The 15,437-nt window shown below is 34.9% G+C and overlaps 1 protein-coding gene across 1 annotated transcript in view; it reads right to left on the reverse strand.

The window, feature by feature from the left end:
* LOC150094581 (transmembrane protein 19-like) overlaps positions 1-15,437 on the reverse strand; it is a 195,796-nt gene that overhangs the window by 88,002 nt on the left and 92,357 nt on the right. The window contains exon 2 of the mRNA XM_090412037.1: positions 13,065-13,178. Coding sequence (XP_090268163.1) covers positions 13,065-13,178 — 114 coding nt within the window. The remainder of the gene's footprint in view (positions 1-13,064; positions 13,179-15,437) is intronic.

Raw genomic sequence — 15,437 nt, forward strand, 5'->3', positions numbered from 1 at the left:
TATTTCAAACAGTAACATATCTTATTAGGGTTAGGTACCAAGAGATGGCAACACTTGTCTGCCATCTCTTGGTATATAATTAGTGATAGACATGGGCCAGCTATCTCTAATTGACTACCGGTGGAGATTGAACTGTCCACTCAGTGTCCAAAAGCTAGTAGGATATATAGGCCTCGCCTACTCCCTATAAGGGAATAAAAGGCATCAGCTGATTTATTTAATAATTAAAAAATCAAATTAATAAGAATACAGTCATACCTCGACATACGTGGTTTCTTATATTTATGTATTCCCGTCCCACTATTCATATCTTTCAGGCACCAGCCGCATTCGCCAGTGTCGCACATGCTGTGAACAAGCACTGACGTGCTTCACATGGTCTCCATTCAATACACGATTTTTATAGTCTACAAACCTTGCAATTGTTTAATGTTATGTTCTTAATAAAAATTTTATCACATAAAAAATAATAACGTCATCCAAAAGAAGTAAGTCAGATTCTTCTACAGCTAGCAATAAAAGAAAAACATTGACTTTGGAAACAAAACTCAACATTATTAAGGATTTCGAAGGCAGAATCAAAATTTATAAGGTAGCAAAGAAGTTCGATCTACAGGAATCCACAGTAAGAACAATCATAAAAGAAAAATTTAGAGATTTTGGAGGACATAGATTCTAACAAGGAACAAATTGTAAGCACAAGGCAAGGAATAAAAAAATCATTAGCTTGGTTATGAAGAAATTTTGCGTGACAAGAAAAAGATATTATGCCGCCAGACAAATCTATTAGATTTTATGAAACCATCAACATCGAAATCACTTTCTTTTTTTTTTTTTTTTTTATGTACAAAAAACTACAATTATGATTATATTCCTTAAAAAATATAGGTGTTTTTGTAAACCTTTGGTCCATTGTATGTTTATATATATAAATTACATGCAAAATTATACCCCGAGTTATGCGAATTCGTCTTACGCGATTTTTGTTGGTCTCACCTACCACATAACTTTGGGGTTTTATTATACTTATTTATATTTTATACTTATTTTTTATACTTATTTTTATATTTATACTTAGTTTTATTTTTTAGCACATGGCCTACACTATACAGTTGCACACTTTACAAACAATCACAAAACCTTCGTCTATCAAAATACGAAAAAGCGTTCTGACAGGGAACATTACTGTGAATGCAATTACTAGCTAGCACAGCCGACTGCAACAACCTTGCATGAACGCCTATTGATGTCATCACCCACTATAACTACAGCGATCTGTGCGGAGAGAATCATTGTCTTCCGGACACTACCGCGAACTCAAGAGCGTAGCCGTTTGTCTAAAACAAAACACAATATCATTCTCGCTATGCCATTATCCTTTATCAATGTTGTATTATTACGAGAATTAAAACTATGCGTTATAAACACAGTTATGTAATACATTGGGGCCCGACGATCGGGCACTTTTCAATGCTGGGCCCGTGACAAAAGTCTCAGATGTCACCCCCTCTCAGTGGCCCTGCCTACACCATTAACTTTTTCCTATGTCGGCAATAAAATTGTCACCTTTATGGATAACTAGTATTAACTACCATTTTCCATTTCACTAAGAACCTTATCTTTGTTTTTAACAACTGTAAGTAGTGCGATGTAAGTTTAGACTGCGGCCTGTCACGGTGTTCGATGCACTATCGTCACTAAATTTTATAAGCCATGGAAGCCTCATGTGAGCCTCAATTCTGAATGTTTTTGTCCAGATTCGTGTTATAATTGATGCCCAGAATTCTGCATCCAACATATCAGCTGACGAATGTCATGCCTCCATCTGAGTATGGTGTTGCTGATTGTTGATCTAGAATGGGTCCAATTTGACAACAGTTTGCCGAAAAGATAGGCCTACAACATGGTATCTTATCACAATGGCTGTTTCACCCGGACACAGTTGAACTGGCGTGAAAGGATCATATTCCTCCAATTTATACTGGTTAGAAAGATGCGACTCGTTAAATGGCACGATGCACTTTGCTCTTGGAGCAGGGGTTCCTCGACTTCTTTCCAAGCAGCATAGCCTATAATTAAAAACTTGGAAAGTTTAAGTAGTGCAAGGTAAGGCAACTCCAGTGCCAAGGACTGTATTCTCATTAGCGCTCCAGTCTTTATTTGAAATGTTTTTGGTACCTATATATATTCAGCTATGAAATGTGCATGGGACTTGAACATCTCTTATTTCATTTTATTTTGCATTGCCAAATGATGCTCATTAGGCCTTTATTTGATAAAGAGAAAATAAGAGACTAAATATAATAACTCAAATATTACTTAAGTTTCTTTCTACACACACACACAGATATATATATATATATATATATATATGCTATCAAAAATTATTATTTATTTATTTTTTGATAGCTGATACTTATGAAAAATTCAAGCTTCTCAGCTCTAAGCTTTAATATCTTATTTTGCACTTATCAAGAGCTGTGCACAACTATGAATTTAATTTTCTGACAGTTTTGACATAATACTGAGTTGAACGTACGATCCTCTTGCGGTTTCAAGCAGCAGCAGAAAACACCTAAGCCATCCCAGATGAGCAGTTTGGTTTCAGGAAAGGCCATTCTGCAGTACAACAGATCTACAGAATCCTTAAATCCATCTTCCAAGGATTCGAATGGCAACAACACTCCGGTGCGAACTTCTTAGATGCAGACAAACCATTTGACAAGATCTACCATCATGGTCTAATTCAAACTATTCTAAGCCAAATTTCCAACACCCCTCACATCCTACTCATCAAATCTTATCTCAATGACCGCAAAGTCAGAATAAAAATAAACGAAATCGGATCCACAGAAAGGAGAATTACAGCAGGAGTTGCAAGTCCACCTGCTATTCTTCATCTGTATGACAGATCTTCCTAAAGTGCTCTCAACCATTGCTGCTCTATGCCGACGATGCAATAATCATATCCAGAACTAGTCACCAAAAAACTCCAAATCACAGTCTGAGAACTCAAAAAGTGGATTAGTAGATCGCGAATCTCCAACCTGGAAGAAAGCTTGGCAGTCCTCTTCACCAGACGAAGCACAATCATGTTCAGGAAACCTATACCCTGGCAAATCTCCACAAATAGGAGTAAATTAGATAAAGCCTGCATTTCAGAATGGATCCAGATTTCATTGCCACGAAAGCCAACCAAACTATTGTACATACCCCATCCTAAACAGGAATAGCCACTTAAACATTAATAATAAGATCCGACTCTATAAAACAGTGATAAACTTCTCCTAACCTATGCCTTATTGGTGTGGGTTAGGAGACACCGCTGTGGTACACACCGCTGAAAGGAATATCAAGAAGCTACAGACAGTACAAAATAAATGCCTAAGAATGACATTCTGTGTAGCTCTGGAAGTGGTGCTTGTGTCCTCTGTCGCTGGAAGTCAGACTTAAGTTCAAGTCTAGTTGCTGACTGGAGGAACTTTTTCTAAGCCTTTCTTTGGCCGATTCCCGAGTTAGTCGATCTCTGGCATGGGCAAGTGGGTTTTTCTTCCTGGAAACTCGGGTTTTTCGTCCCGTAAACTCAAGAAAATTGACCATAGTACCCACATTATTTCAGACAGTAACATATCTTGTTAGGGTTAGGTACCAAGAGAGAGCAGCACTTGTCTGCCAGCCTCTTCATTGGTGGCTGCTGTAATGAGTGATAAACATGGGCCACTATCTCTGATTGGCTACCGGTGGAGATTGAACTGCCCACTCAGTCTCCAAAAGCTAGATAGGGTATAAAGGTCTCGCCTACTCCCTATACAGGAATAAAAGGCATTAGCTGATTTTTTTTTTTTTTCAGAATGACACTCAACACCTCTTGATTCATCGGCAACCGTCGATTGCATCAGGATGCCAAGATATCACACATTCGATCCTTTCAAAAAACTACCATCCTGACCAAGGTCAAGCTGCCGATTACAGCCCTGAAGACTTCTCAAATTACAGCAGACCAAAATCCATTCTAGCAGACAACACCTGCAACCATTAACAACTCACAGAGAGTCACCCAAGCGCCCCACCTCCCACTCACAACTGCTAGTACAAATGAAAGGATTAAGGGTCAAGGCCTCAGTCCATCCACCAAACAAGTTAATAGTTCACATCATACTGAACGAGAGTTTTGGTTTCATTCTTCGTGTATTCGAACTTTGCATTTGAAAGTCTCTGATGAAAACTAAAGCCATCAGGCAAATGAAACTTACTGGATGTACTAATAAAAGGCGAATGCATGGGTGTCTAGGTAGAGTGTTGTTTAAGTAAAGCAAGCGAAGGCAACTCCAATTCAAAGAGTTACATCCTCATAAGCTTTCTGGTAAATTTGAGACCGTTTCTTTCTCCATTTAGTTATAAAATAGATGAATCGATAATATCCTCCATTTCAATGTAATAAAATAATTTTATGAGGAACATTTATTTAAAAAAAAAAAAACAATACAGCAGAAAAAAATTGCATTTAATTAAAAGAGAGCCAAATTACTTCATTTCGTGATATTAAAATAAAAATAAGGGACATTAAATACTCATCCTTATTTTATAGCCGAATTAAGAATTGAAACTATGAAAGTTTCTGAAAATTGACCAAAAAGATTATAAGAATACAATCCTCGAAGATGTACCTCATAACGAATACAATTTTAGGAAACTGTCACAATTATATATTAGTTCTTATTTTTATTTTGTTATTTGAGGAAATATTAACTGCAGTTTTATTTTAAATTGAAATATAAAAAATAATTATGGTATCCATGATATCGCATCCATGATAAACTTGACGTCAGTAGTAGGGGGGTCACTTCTGAACAAATGCTTCCGGTGGGCATGGCTTTTCCCTGAGGGTATATGTGTCAATGGCTTCAGCTTGGAGGTTCTGACCAAATGCTTCCGGTGGGCGTGGCTTCCTGACGTCATGAGTTTGGAATGTTTGGAATTTCCATGTGGGCAAGTGTGTGAATGGCTTCAGTTCTTGTGTTTTGGTTCGCGTATGGGATTATGGGTGATTTTTTTGGTTCGCCTATGGAATTATGGGTGATGATAGAGATAAGGATTCGTGTTGTGATTGGTGGGACAGTTTAAACCAAATGCTTCCGGTGTGCGTGGCTTCATAGGTGTGGAATGTTTGGAATTTCCCTGTGGGCATATGTGTCACAGGTTTCAGTTCTTGTGTTTTGGTTCGCGTATGGAATTATGGGTGATGGTAGAGATAAGGATTCGTGTTGTGGGTGTGTGTTGTTTTCAGATGTAGATACGTGACGTCATTTGTTATTTGTAAATAAGTGACGTCATTTGTTATTTGTAAATAAGTGACGTCATTTGTTATTTGTAAATAAGTGACGTCATTTGTTATTTGTAAATAAGTGACGTCATTTGTTATTTGTAAATAAGTGACGTTGTTGTTTTGAATGGAAAGGATGATATTAGTGGATAAGAAATCGTGTCGTGATTGGTGGGACACTTTAAACCAGATCAAGATCAAGATAAGATAAGGAAATGTGACATGAATATTTGTTGTTAGTTGTAAATAAGTGACGTTATTGTTTTGAATGGGAAGGATGATTTTAGTGGTTAAGTAATCGTCTCGTGATTGGTGGGACACTTAACCAGATCAAGATAAGAATCGTGACGTTATGTGTTTGGATATTCAGAGTTTCGAGGTTTTCTGAATAATTAATTATATACTGGTGTCACTCAAACATACGGGTTTTTTTTTTTATTATTTTATTTTATATAGATGTTTGTACTAATTTTCCAATACATTTGGGATATTTGTTTCCTGTTAAAGGGTGGGAATTCTTAGAGTAAGTCGTGATGGCGGCAGTTAGTGGTTAAGTAATCGTGTCGTGATTGGTGGGACACTTCTGACAAGATCAAGATAACATTAGGATTCGTGATGCGAATGTTTGTTGTTATTCAGTTTGGAATGATAATTTAATTTAACTATATTCTATGTCACACAAACATACAGTTTTTTTTTCTTCTATAGATGGTTGTACTAATTTTCCAATATATTTTGGGTATTTCTTTCCTGTTAAAGTGTGAGAATTCTTAGAGAAAGTCGTGATGGCTCTTGTGTTTCGAGCTTTTCTGAATAATTAATTATATACTTAAAGTACCTGTCCTTAAACACACACACATACACATTAGACATAAAAATCGCTAATGTGTCCATGTTGATACTCTAATATATACCCTATGATTATTCTTATGGAAAAAAAAAACTATTCAGTATTAGAATTAATAATAAAATGAAATAATAATAAATAACTATTTATTTGTGGTGCCATATGAAGTAATCGAAGAAGAAGAATGAAGGAAAACGATTATGAAAAATCGACAGTGGGTGAAAAATACGAATTTTCACTTATCATTGGGATAATTGATGTACAATTTTTGTTGAATAAGAGTTCAAATTTATTTCCTAAAGAAATTTGTATTTCTGATGGAATTAGTGTAAGATATGCAGTGACAAAATCACCTTGTAGTTGGAGCAAATTACCTGAAAGAGTTAAAAAACAGACTTCTTGGTTAATAAAATATAACCATCAGCTGAAGTGGGAAATTGGTTCACTAGCATTAGACAAACTAAGAGATTGGATGATAGAATCAACATGCAAATATCATATATTACTTGCCAAAGGAAGAGAAAAATCAAAAACATTAACGAAGTTAATAGGGAGGCCTGTTCTTGATTTAAATGAAATTGGATGCCCGAAACGTGAAAACATAACGTGTACTTTTAAATGCTTTTGGAAACATAACGAAAGATTCTGTGCTTTTGGTTTCAAAGAAATAAATACACAACCCTTAATTTTACTACAGTAATAAATTCCCAACGAACGCCAAACGAAAAATTAACTTTCAGATGAGAGTCACATTGTCAAAACCATACGATGGCAATTCCACAACCATGGAAGAACCTTTGATGTATTTTTCAATTTATTTATTTTCTGTATTGTTAGATTCAGTAAATACAATTTGTAAATAATATTTCATTCAATAAAATGTGTAAATTTAAATGAACAAATTGGGTATCGTATATGTGTTATAAAAATTTAAGAAGGAAGATAACATTTTTTTTTTTTTTCCTTGTGAAATTTCATGCCACAAAGTAACCAGAGAATTTTTTTTTTTTTGATTCTTTGAATTAAAAGTCGTATTTGTTCCTTATCTACAAACAAGATTAATGAATGAAAATTAACAGTGTGGGAAAATAATTCACAAATAAATTCTACTTACAGAAATAGGTTAAGAGCACAAGGAATCGAAGGTAAAATTAATAGTTATATTGGTAATTTCCCAACGGAAACCAAGAGTTCAAAACAAAACACACGATTTCTCACCTACGTACAACAAAAGGCGACCAGATAAGATAGATACCGTAAAAGGTAAGACTTAATCAGAAATATACAGTGTTGGAAATAAGTTCTCATATACTTTATATATTTATTAATTCTGCTCAGTTATTCTGTTAGAATATGACCTGTAAAAGTAAAATACAGAAAATAATCAATTTGAAAAAAAATAAAAAATAAATAAAAATTTCACTTGTCTGAATTCCATACTCTAACAGCAATCGGAATTCGAAACCGGAAATAACACTTACCCTAAACAAAACAGCGCATAGACTTTCCCACCAAACGATGGGCACCCGTGAGAATGAATTAATACAGAGAAGCAAACAGATACTAAAGTAAATTAAGTAGTCCACTAACTTTTCTGGTTATTTACAGAAATATCTTTCAACTCCTATGTTTTGTGTGTTTTGTGGTGTGAATATATGTTAGCCACAGTAAACTATAATGAAAAGTCTTTTCAGATTTGTGTTTGTGTTCTGTGAATATATGTTAATCAACAATTTGGAATATTCAGAAAACCTAGATAGTACCACGATGTTCCCATTCTGGAAAGAAATGTAAGTTTTTTTTTTTTTTTTTTCAAAGAAATGCTACGCCAAGAAAAATACCATTTGCATTGGTGATATATGTAAATTCCTATTTCTGCATATTGCATTGTAAATAATATCTGTGAAATAAATATGTAAACTTAAAAGAACACTTTTGAAATAACCGTGAAAAAATTTCACTTGTCTGAATTCCATACACTAACAGCAATCGGAATTCGAAACCGGAAATAACACATACCCTAAACAAAACGGCGCATAGACTTTCCCAAGTGGGAAAGAATTAATGCAGACAACCAATCGGATACTACTCTAAATTAAAATTAAATGTAAGCATTAATTTACAACACCAATGAATGCCGACAGGAACGAATAATGAATAATTTTAGGATATGTGTTATTCAAACATCTTGATACTAAGTCCTTAGTCATATGTAATTATTTGAGAAATATACTAACTTGAGGAAATGCTACCTTTTGAACAACATCCCAATTTACTGATGTGACTCATGTCATCCCCTTTGAAGAAAACCGCTCGCTGGAGGATATTGCAAATGACGAAACCACAGCATCTACAGTTTGTAATCAAAAGGACGAAGTAACTAGTTCAGGTTACAGTATTTACAGAAATTTCATTATTTGTGGTTTTTGTGTTTGTGTTGTGGATATAAAATTGAACTATTTTGGAATATTCGTATTTAGAAGAGTCACCTGGAAAGCTGTAAGTACTTTTTTTAACTTAAACATAACTGATCGCATGTCGTTTGGTAAGCGTAATTCTAATACTGAATAGTTTTTTTTTTTCCATAAGAATAATCATAGGGTATATATTAGAGTATCAACATGGACACATTAGCGATTTTTTATGTCTAATGTGTATGTGTGTGTGTGTTTAAGGACAGGTACTTTAAGTATATAATTAATTATTCAGAAAAGCTCGAAACACGAGAGCCATCACGACTTTCTCTAAGAATTCCCACACTTTAACAGGAAAGAAATACCCAAAATATATTGGAAAATTAGTACAACCATCTATAGAAGAAAAAAAAACTATGTTTGTGTGACATAGAATATAGTTAAATTAAATTATCATTCCAAACTCAATAACAACAAACATTCGCGTCACGAATCCTAATGTTATCTTGATCTTGTCAGAAGTGTCCCACCAATCACGACACGGTTACTTAACCACTAACTGCCGCCATCACGACTTACTCTAAGAATTCCCACCCTTTAACAGGAAACAAATACCCCAAATGTATTGGAAAATTAGTACAAACATCTATATAAAATAAAATAATAAAAAAAAACCGTATGTTTGAGTGACACCAGTATATAATTAATTATTCAGAAAACCTCGAAACTCTGAATATCCAAACACATAACGTCACGATTCTTATCTTATCTTGATCTTGATCTGGTTAAAAGTGTCCCACCAATCACGAGACGATTACTTAACCACTAAAATCATCCTTCCCATTCAAAACAATAACGTCACTTATTTACAACTAACAACAAATATTCACGTCACATTTCCTTATCTTATCTTGATCTGGTTTAAAGTGTCCCACCAATCACGACACGATTTCTTATCCACTAATATCATTCTTTCCATTCAAAACAACAACGTCACTTATTTACAAATAACAAATGACGACATTTATTTACAAATAACAAATGACGTCACGTATCTACATCTGAAAACAACACACACCCACAACACGAATCCTTATCTCTACCAACACCCATAATTCCATACGCGAACAAAACACAAGAACTGAAACTAGTGACACATATGCCCACAGGGAAATTCCAAACATTCCACACCCATGAAGCCACGCACACCGGAAGCATTTGGTTTAAACTGTCCCACCAATCACAACACGAATCCTTATCTCTATCATCACCCATAATTCCATAGGCGAACCAAAAAAATCACCCATAATCCCATACGCGAACCAAAACACAAGAACTGAAGCCATTCACACACTTGCCCACATGGAAATTCCAAACATTCCAAACTCATGACGTCACTCACAATGACGTCAGGAAGCCACGCCCACCGGAAGCATTCGGTCAGAACCTCCAAGCTGAAGCCATTGACACATCTACCCTCAGGGAAAAGCCACGCCCACCGGAAGCATTTGGTCAGAAGTGACCCCCCTACTACTGACGTCCTATAGACGTCAAGTTTATCACGGATGCGAAGTGCATATTAAAATTGTAACACCATTGATATTACATTGAAATATGATGGAGATGAAGCATATGAGGATGCATATTTGATCCATAATGGCCAGTCGCGATAAATTATGATGCAGGTAAAGGAATTTTTCGGCGTTTTTGGGAGTAGTCTACGTCTGGTTTCCTCAAATACTTCCACAGCTTAAGGAAAAAAACTCTTTTGATGAACACACTGGTCGCTGCTGCTGAAAGAAAATGATTTTTTTTTTTTTGGAACAATTCATTGTTGTCTGTTATCCTATGTAATCATTTCACAGCCATGCCTATTTGTCACCTATAATCGTACTTTTTTTTTGGGGGGGGGGGATTATTCGATTTTAGATTTTTATTTATGTTGGGTTTTTTCGTTTGATCTTTCAAGTTTCATCGTGTTTACTTTTACAAATCCATTGGCATGAATGCGTTTTTATATGATTAATCAGAAATATGTACTTCCTTTTTTCTGTATCACCCAGATAATTTGCTGTTTGCATGTTATACATTTTGCAAAGTTCATCATCAAATCATCCATGTACCCTCAAGGGGTGTACAGGATATGATAGTACTACATGAAAAATTTACATCATTACTAACTACTGATTAACAATTTTCCTCCAAATCAATCTGTCACCTGTCAAGACTCCAACATTATCAGATCTTATATTTCTATCTTCTAAGGCACTTTTTACCATATCAATCCACCAATATCTTGGTCTTTCTCTGGGTTTTTTTCCTGCCAACCTGGCAGAGAACATTTGTTTTTGATAATCGTTCCTCTCCCATTCTGTTTAAGTGACCATACCACCTAAGATTAGCTCTGCTAACGCATTCCTGGATGCTGACAATGTCAAGTTCTTTCCTAATATCCTCGTTTTTAATATGATATTGCCATTGATGCCATCTGTTCACGCCTCTAATCTTTCTCAGGAATTCTCATATCTGTGGTCTCTAGTCTTTGGTCAAGTGTTTTACTTCTGACCCAGCTCTCAGATCCATAAGTTAAAATTGCTTCGAGCTACTGAAAAAGAGAGCCAAAAGTAGGGATCCCAGATACACTGGAAAAAAAATACGGGACACTTATGACTGAGGGTGAAAGTTTAGTATGCGCATCCATCACATATGCCAGTCTTACAAAATGATTCTAACTTTCCAAGTGTTCCTGGTAAGGTTTACTATGCACACACTTTACTAAGTGTAAGTAAACAAATAGTAAATCCATTTGTTAGGCTGCATATTTTCATTAAGCCACTTTAAGTTGCCTTCAAGTGGTTTTTTGCTTACTATTATAGATACAAAATATATTGTTAATACAGTAATACTCTTCTCACCTGACAATATTCTAATTGATGAATCAATCTTGCTCACTCTTGCAATACTTTTCTGAAGAATGAATTCTGAAGAAAGAATGCATCCCTTTTCATTCTGAAAAATGTATAATTTGTTTGAGCATAGTCAAACAAATTATACATTATAGGCAAGTAAATTATACAGCTCATTTAGTGTTTTGATTAATTTCTCTCTTATTCCAAATGAATTTATTCAATTGACTTCCTACCATACCAGCTTTGTTGATTCTGTTGTCTATTTCCATATTTAATTTACCATCTTCACTAAAAATCGTGCTCAAGTAGCTGAAACGTTTCACTTGTTCCACAGGTTCTCCATTCACAATGCAGTTGTTATTTTCAATGCTTATATCTATTTTCATTGTCTCTGTGTTATTGCTGAACTTCAGACCATATCTATTACAACAGTTATTCAATTTGGTCAGGGAATCTTGCACACTTGTAGCGGATTTATTTAGAAGTATAAAATCATTTGCATAAAGAAAGAGAGTTGATATTAACATCTCCAATTTTCGTATTATGTTTATTATCACTTTCCTTCATAATGTGATCCAAATAGAAAACGAATGACAGAGGGGATAATGTACATCCTTGTCTAACACCAGATTTATCATTAAACCATCTTCTTATACTTCCTTCAATTCTAACTGCTGACTTACAACTCAAATAAAGACTAAGTATTACTTGATATAATGCCCCACTAATACCATACAACTGTAGCGTTTTGAATAACTTCTCTCTTGGCACTTCATCATATGCTTTTTAATATGTACACAGTTACGTAAATAAGTGACAAATTTTGCATGGAAGAAGTAGCTGGCCATAAGGGTGGAACCTTTAATATATATCTGTAAAATGAAACTTGAAAGAAAAAAAAAATTAATCTTGGGAATTTGCCTGTGTAGCCATGTGGTAATAGCCCTTGTTTCCAGAAATCTAGACTACATGAAGAAAATAGTGAATGTCTTTCTTTCTTTTAGTTCTATCGCAGACTACAGCAACTTTTTCTATGCCATTCTTCAACTGGTTCTGAGTTACTCGATCTTCGGCAGAGTCGAGTAGAGTCTTTCCTCTCAGAAACTCTGGTTTATAACCAGCAATTAAAAAAACCTGACTGCACTCACTGTTTCAGGCATAATATAGGCCTATTATGATTTAGTGCTACTAGGCAGCAGCACTTGTCTACCATAGTCTCTCCACTGAACACCTTGGTTCATTGACAGCTTGAGTTGACTATCAGTGATGAAGGATGGAGACTGGCAGCTTGTCTACAAAAAAGTTAGGGATAAAGTAACTCCGCTTACTCCCTTTGAAAATAAAAGGGGTGCAAGGAACTATTTTTAGAATTAATAAAGTTGAAAAAAATAAATCTTGAGTTAAAAATACGTTTTTTCTCCCTCCAATATAGTTTATATATATCATAACGATTATTACAGCTCACACTTTATGTTATTTCATTTAAAGATCATGTTTTAGTGTTATTTAGCATTTCAGAAATTATATAATAAACATCAAACTCGATAAATATAAATCAAAAAATAAATTACCAGTAATGGCACCTGTCCAATCAATGCTTTTCTTTTTTAATCCCCAAATGGCTATTATAGCAGGACTTAAAATACTTAACAACCAACGATTTATCGACGGGGGATTCAAAAAACCTACAAAGATATACATAAAATACTTTTAAAACATTTGGGATAAAATCAGCCTAAAGAATTTATATACAGTATAAAATGAACAGGATAACTGAAATTCTTGCAATCTACATTAGTGGCTGTGAAAAATGAACAAGATACACTGCATAGACAAGGTGTTGGAAAAGTATCTTCGTATTTTCAATTTGAAGGCAAGAGAATAGAAATGAAATCAGTTATATTTTTGAAGAAAGCAATGGCAGATTATATCCCTTTGATGAGAAGAATAAACCGGAAAATTAAAGAAAAAGAAAAGACTATGGGAGAGGTACAAAAGAGGGAAGTAGTAAAAAGCTGCATGAAGAATATGAAACGCAAACTATGAGATAAAACACAAGAAATCAGCAAGGAAAACCAAAATGCTTTGTTATTATTATTGTGGCTAATACACAAAAATAGCTTAACATTAATTCAAATTACACTGTTATTATGAAGATAGTAGTCAGGTGACAGGCACAGAAAACAGAGCTATTTAATAACTTCTACTAGGTATTTCATACTAGGAAAAGTGATTTTGTTGGGGAGGGAGAGGAAAATACGAGTTCAGGAATTAGAGTTCGGGAATTTCCAAGCCCTGGTTCAACTGAAAGTGTAACAAAGCAATCGAAGAAAAAATTTAACTTGCCACATGTGGCTCGAATCAAGAACTCCGGCTTCACACTCTATCTACACCAAAGCAAAACTACTCTCACAAGAACATACCAAAATTTAGTATGAATAACAAAGCAGCGAAACTGTCCTGATGCATCTCCAACCTCAACAGAAATTATGTGTAAGATTTCGTGAATTTGATTATCACTGTCCCTCCCTTATCACAAATCTCTGGATATCATTAGAGCCAACTTCGTCGATTCATCTCCTGCAACTTCTTAGCCATGTCATTCTCTTAATCATCATGTTCACGGCCACATCATTTCTTATTTCATGATCGAGATGGGTCAGACGGAAGAGAAAGGTGTTAAACAGCTAGAGCAGGACGTGATAGTGTTGGTGGGATGACCTCAGAGTGGGATTGTTATGTTTATACACTAACATAAGGGATATTAGAAATAAGGGAATTGAGTTTATTGATCGAGTATACCTGAAGATAACCAGTGTAAGTGAAACTTGCTTATCTGAGTATGACACTGTCAGGAATAGAAATGGAAGAGCATACACAGTTTCCCAAAGTACTGTTAATGATAGCATAAGAACTGTGTTCACAAAGAGAAAGCTGAAAATGGTATCACGTGTGAAGATTTTGAATCTGTATCGTGTGAAGTTAAAATTAACAGAGTATTATATTTATGATTAGACGGAGGAAATAGGGATCAGAATAAATTTGTTGATTTTCTGATGGTTAACTATCTTGTGAAAGAAGCAACTCACGGTTTTAGTGTGTTGGATTTGGTGATAACTCATTAACAACCACATCCAAGATACCAATACTGTCGCCTATTGCTGGGACTGATCACGAGGTGCTCGTTTGGGAAGTGACAGAACACGAAAAGTTACTGCCAAAAAAAAAATAACACATGCAATATTATAAAGGTGGCTGATTATATGATAGTAGTCAGCTAGCATAAATACTTTGGGTTGATGAGCTGTGGGGAATACATGTTAGCAGTCAATGCGAATTGATAAGGCAGCATCTGACACAAGCAATGAATAATTGCAACGAGAGTTAAGCAAATAAACAGAGGAGGAGTGAGATGGATGAACCTGTAGGAGTATAGAGTGCAGGCTAGGAAGGTGACAAGCATGATAAAGAAAGAAAAAATGCAGCATGAGAAAACATTAGCCAGTCAGGCTAGAGATAAATGTATGGAATTGTTCTGTTGTAAGGCATAACAAGAGGAAGAATAATTATGGACAGGGTAACCATCCAAACCAGAACATTTTTGCAGATGAAGAGTGGGCTAAAAATAATGAAAATCACATATTTTGAAACATTGATTTATTGATCAACACACTGATTTGATTATATTGGTGACCTCTAAAATAGTTCTATTAAAAACTATTTTCAAAAATAAAATTCTTTCTGAAGAAATATAAACAACATATGCCTGTGTACATTAAAGCAAAATATAAGAAACTTCATTAGATTGATCATCAAAACTTAAATAACTGCTTTTGGTTCATATTCACATACTTTAATCAGTTTATTGGATATATCCAATGGTGAGCTATAAGGAGCTCGGATGAGCCCTTTGTTAAATTTTTCTCAAATTTGCGAGCCCCTTG

This window comes from Typopeltis vanoorti, chromosome 22 (genome assembly GCF_054136105.1).
Source record: "Typopeltis vanoorti isolate ZY-2024b chromosome 22, IOZ_Tvanoo_1.0, whole genome shotgun sequence".
NCBI lineage: Eukaryota > Metazoa > Arthropoda > Arachnida > Uropygi > Thelyphonidae > Typopeltis > Typopeltis vanoorti.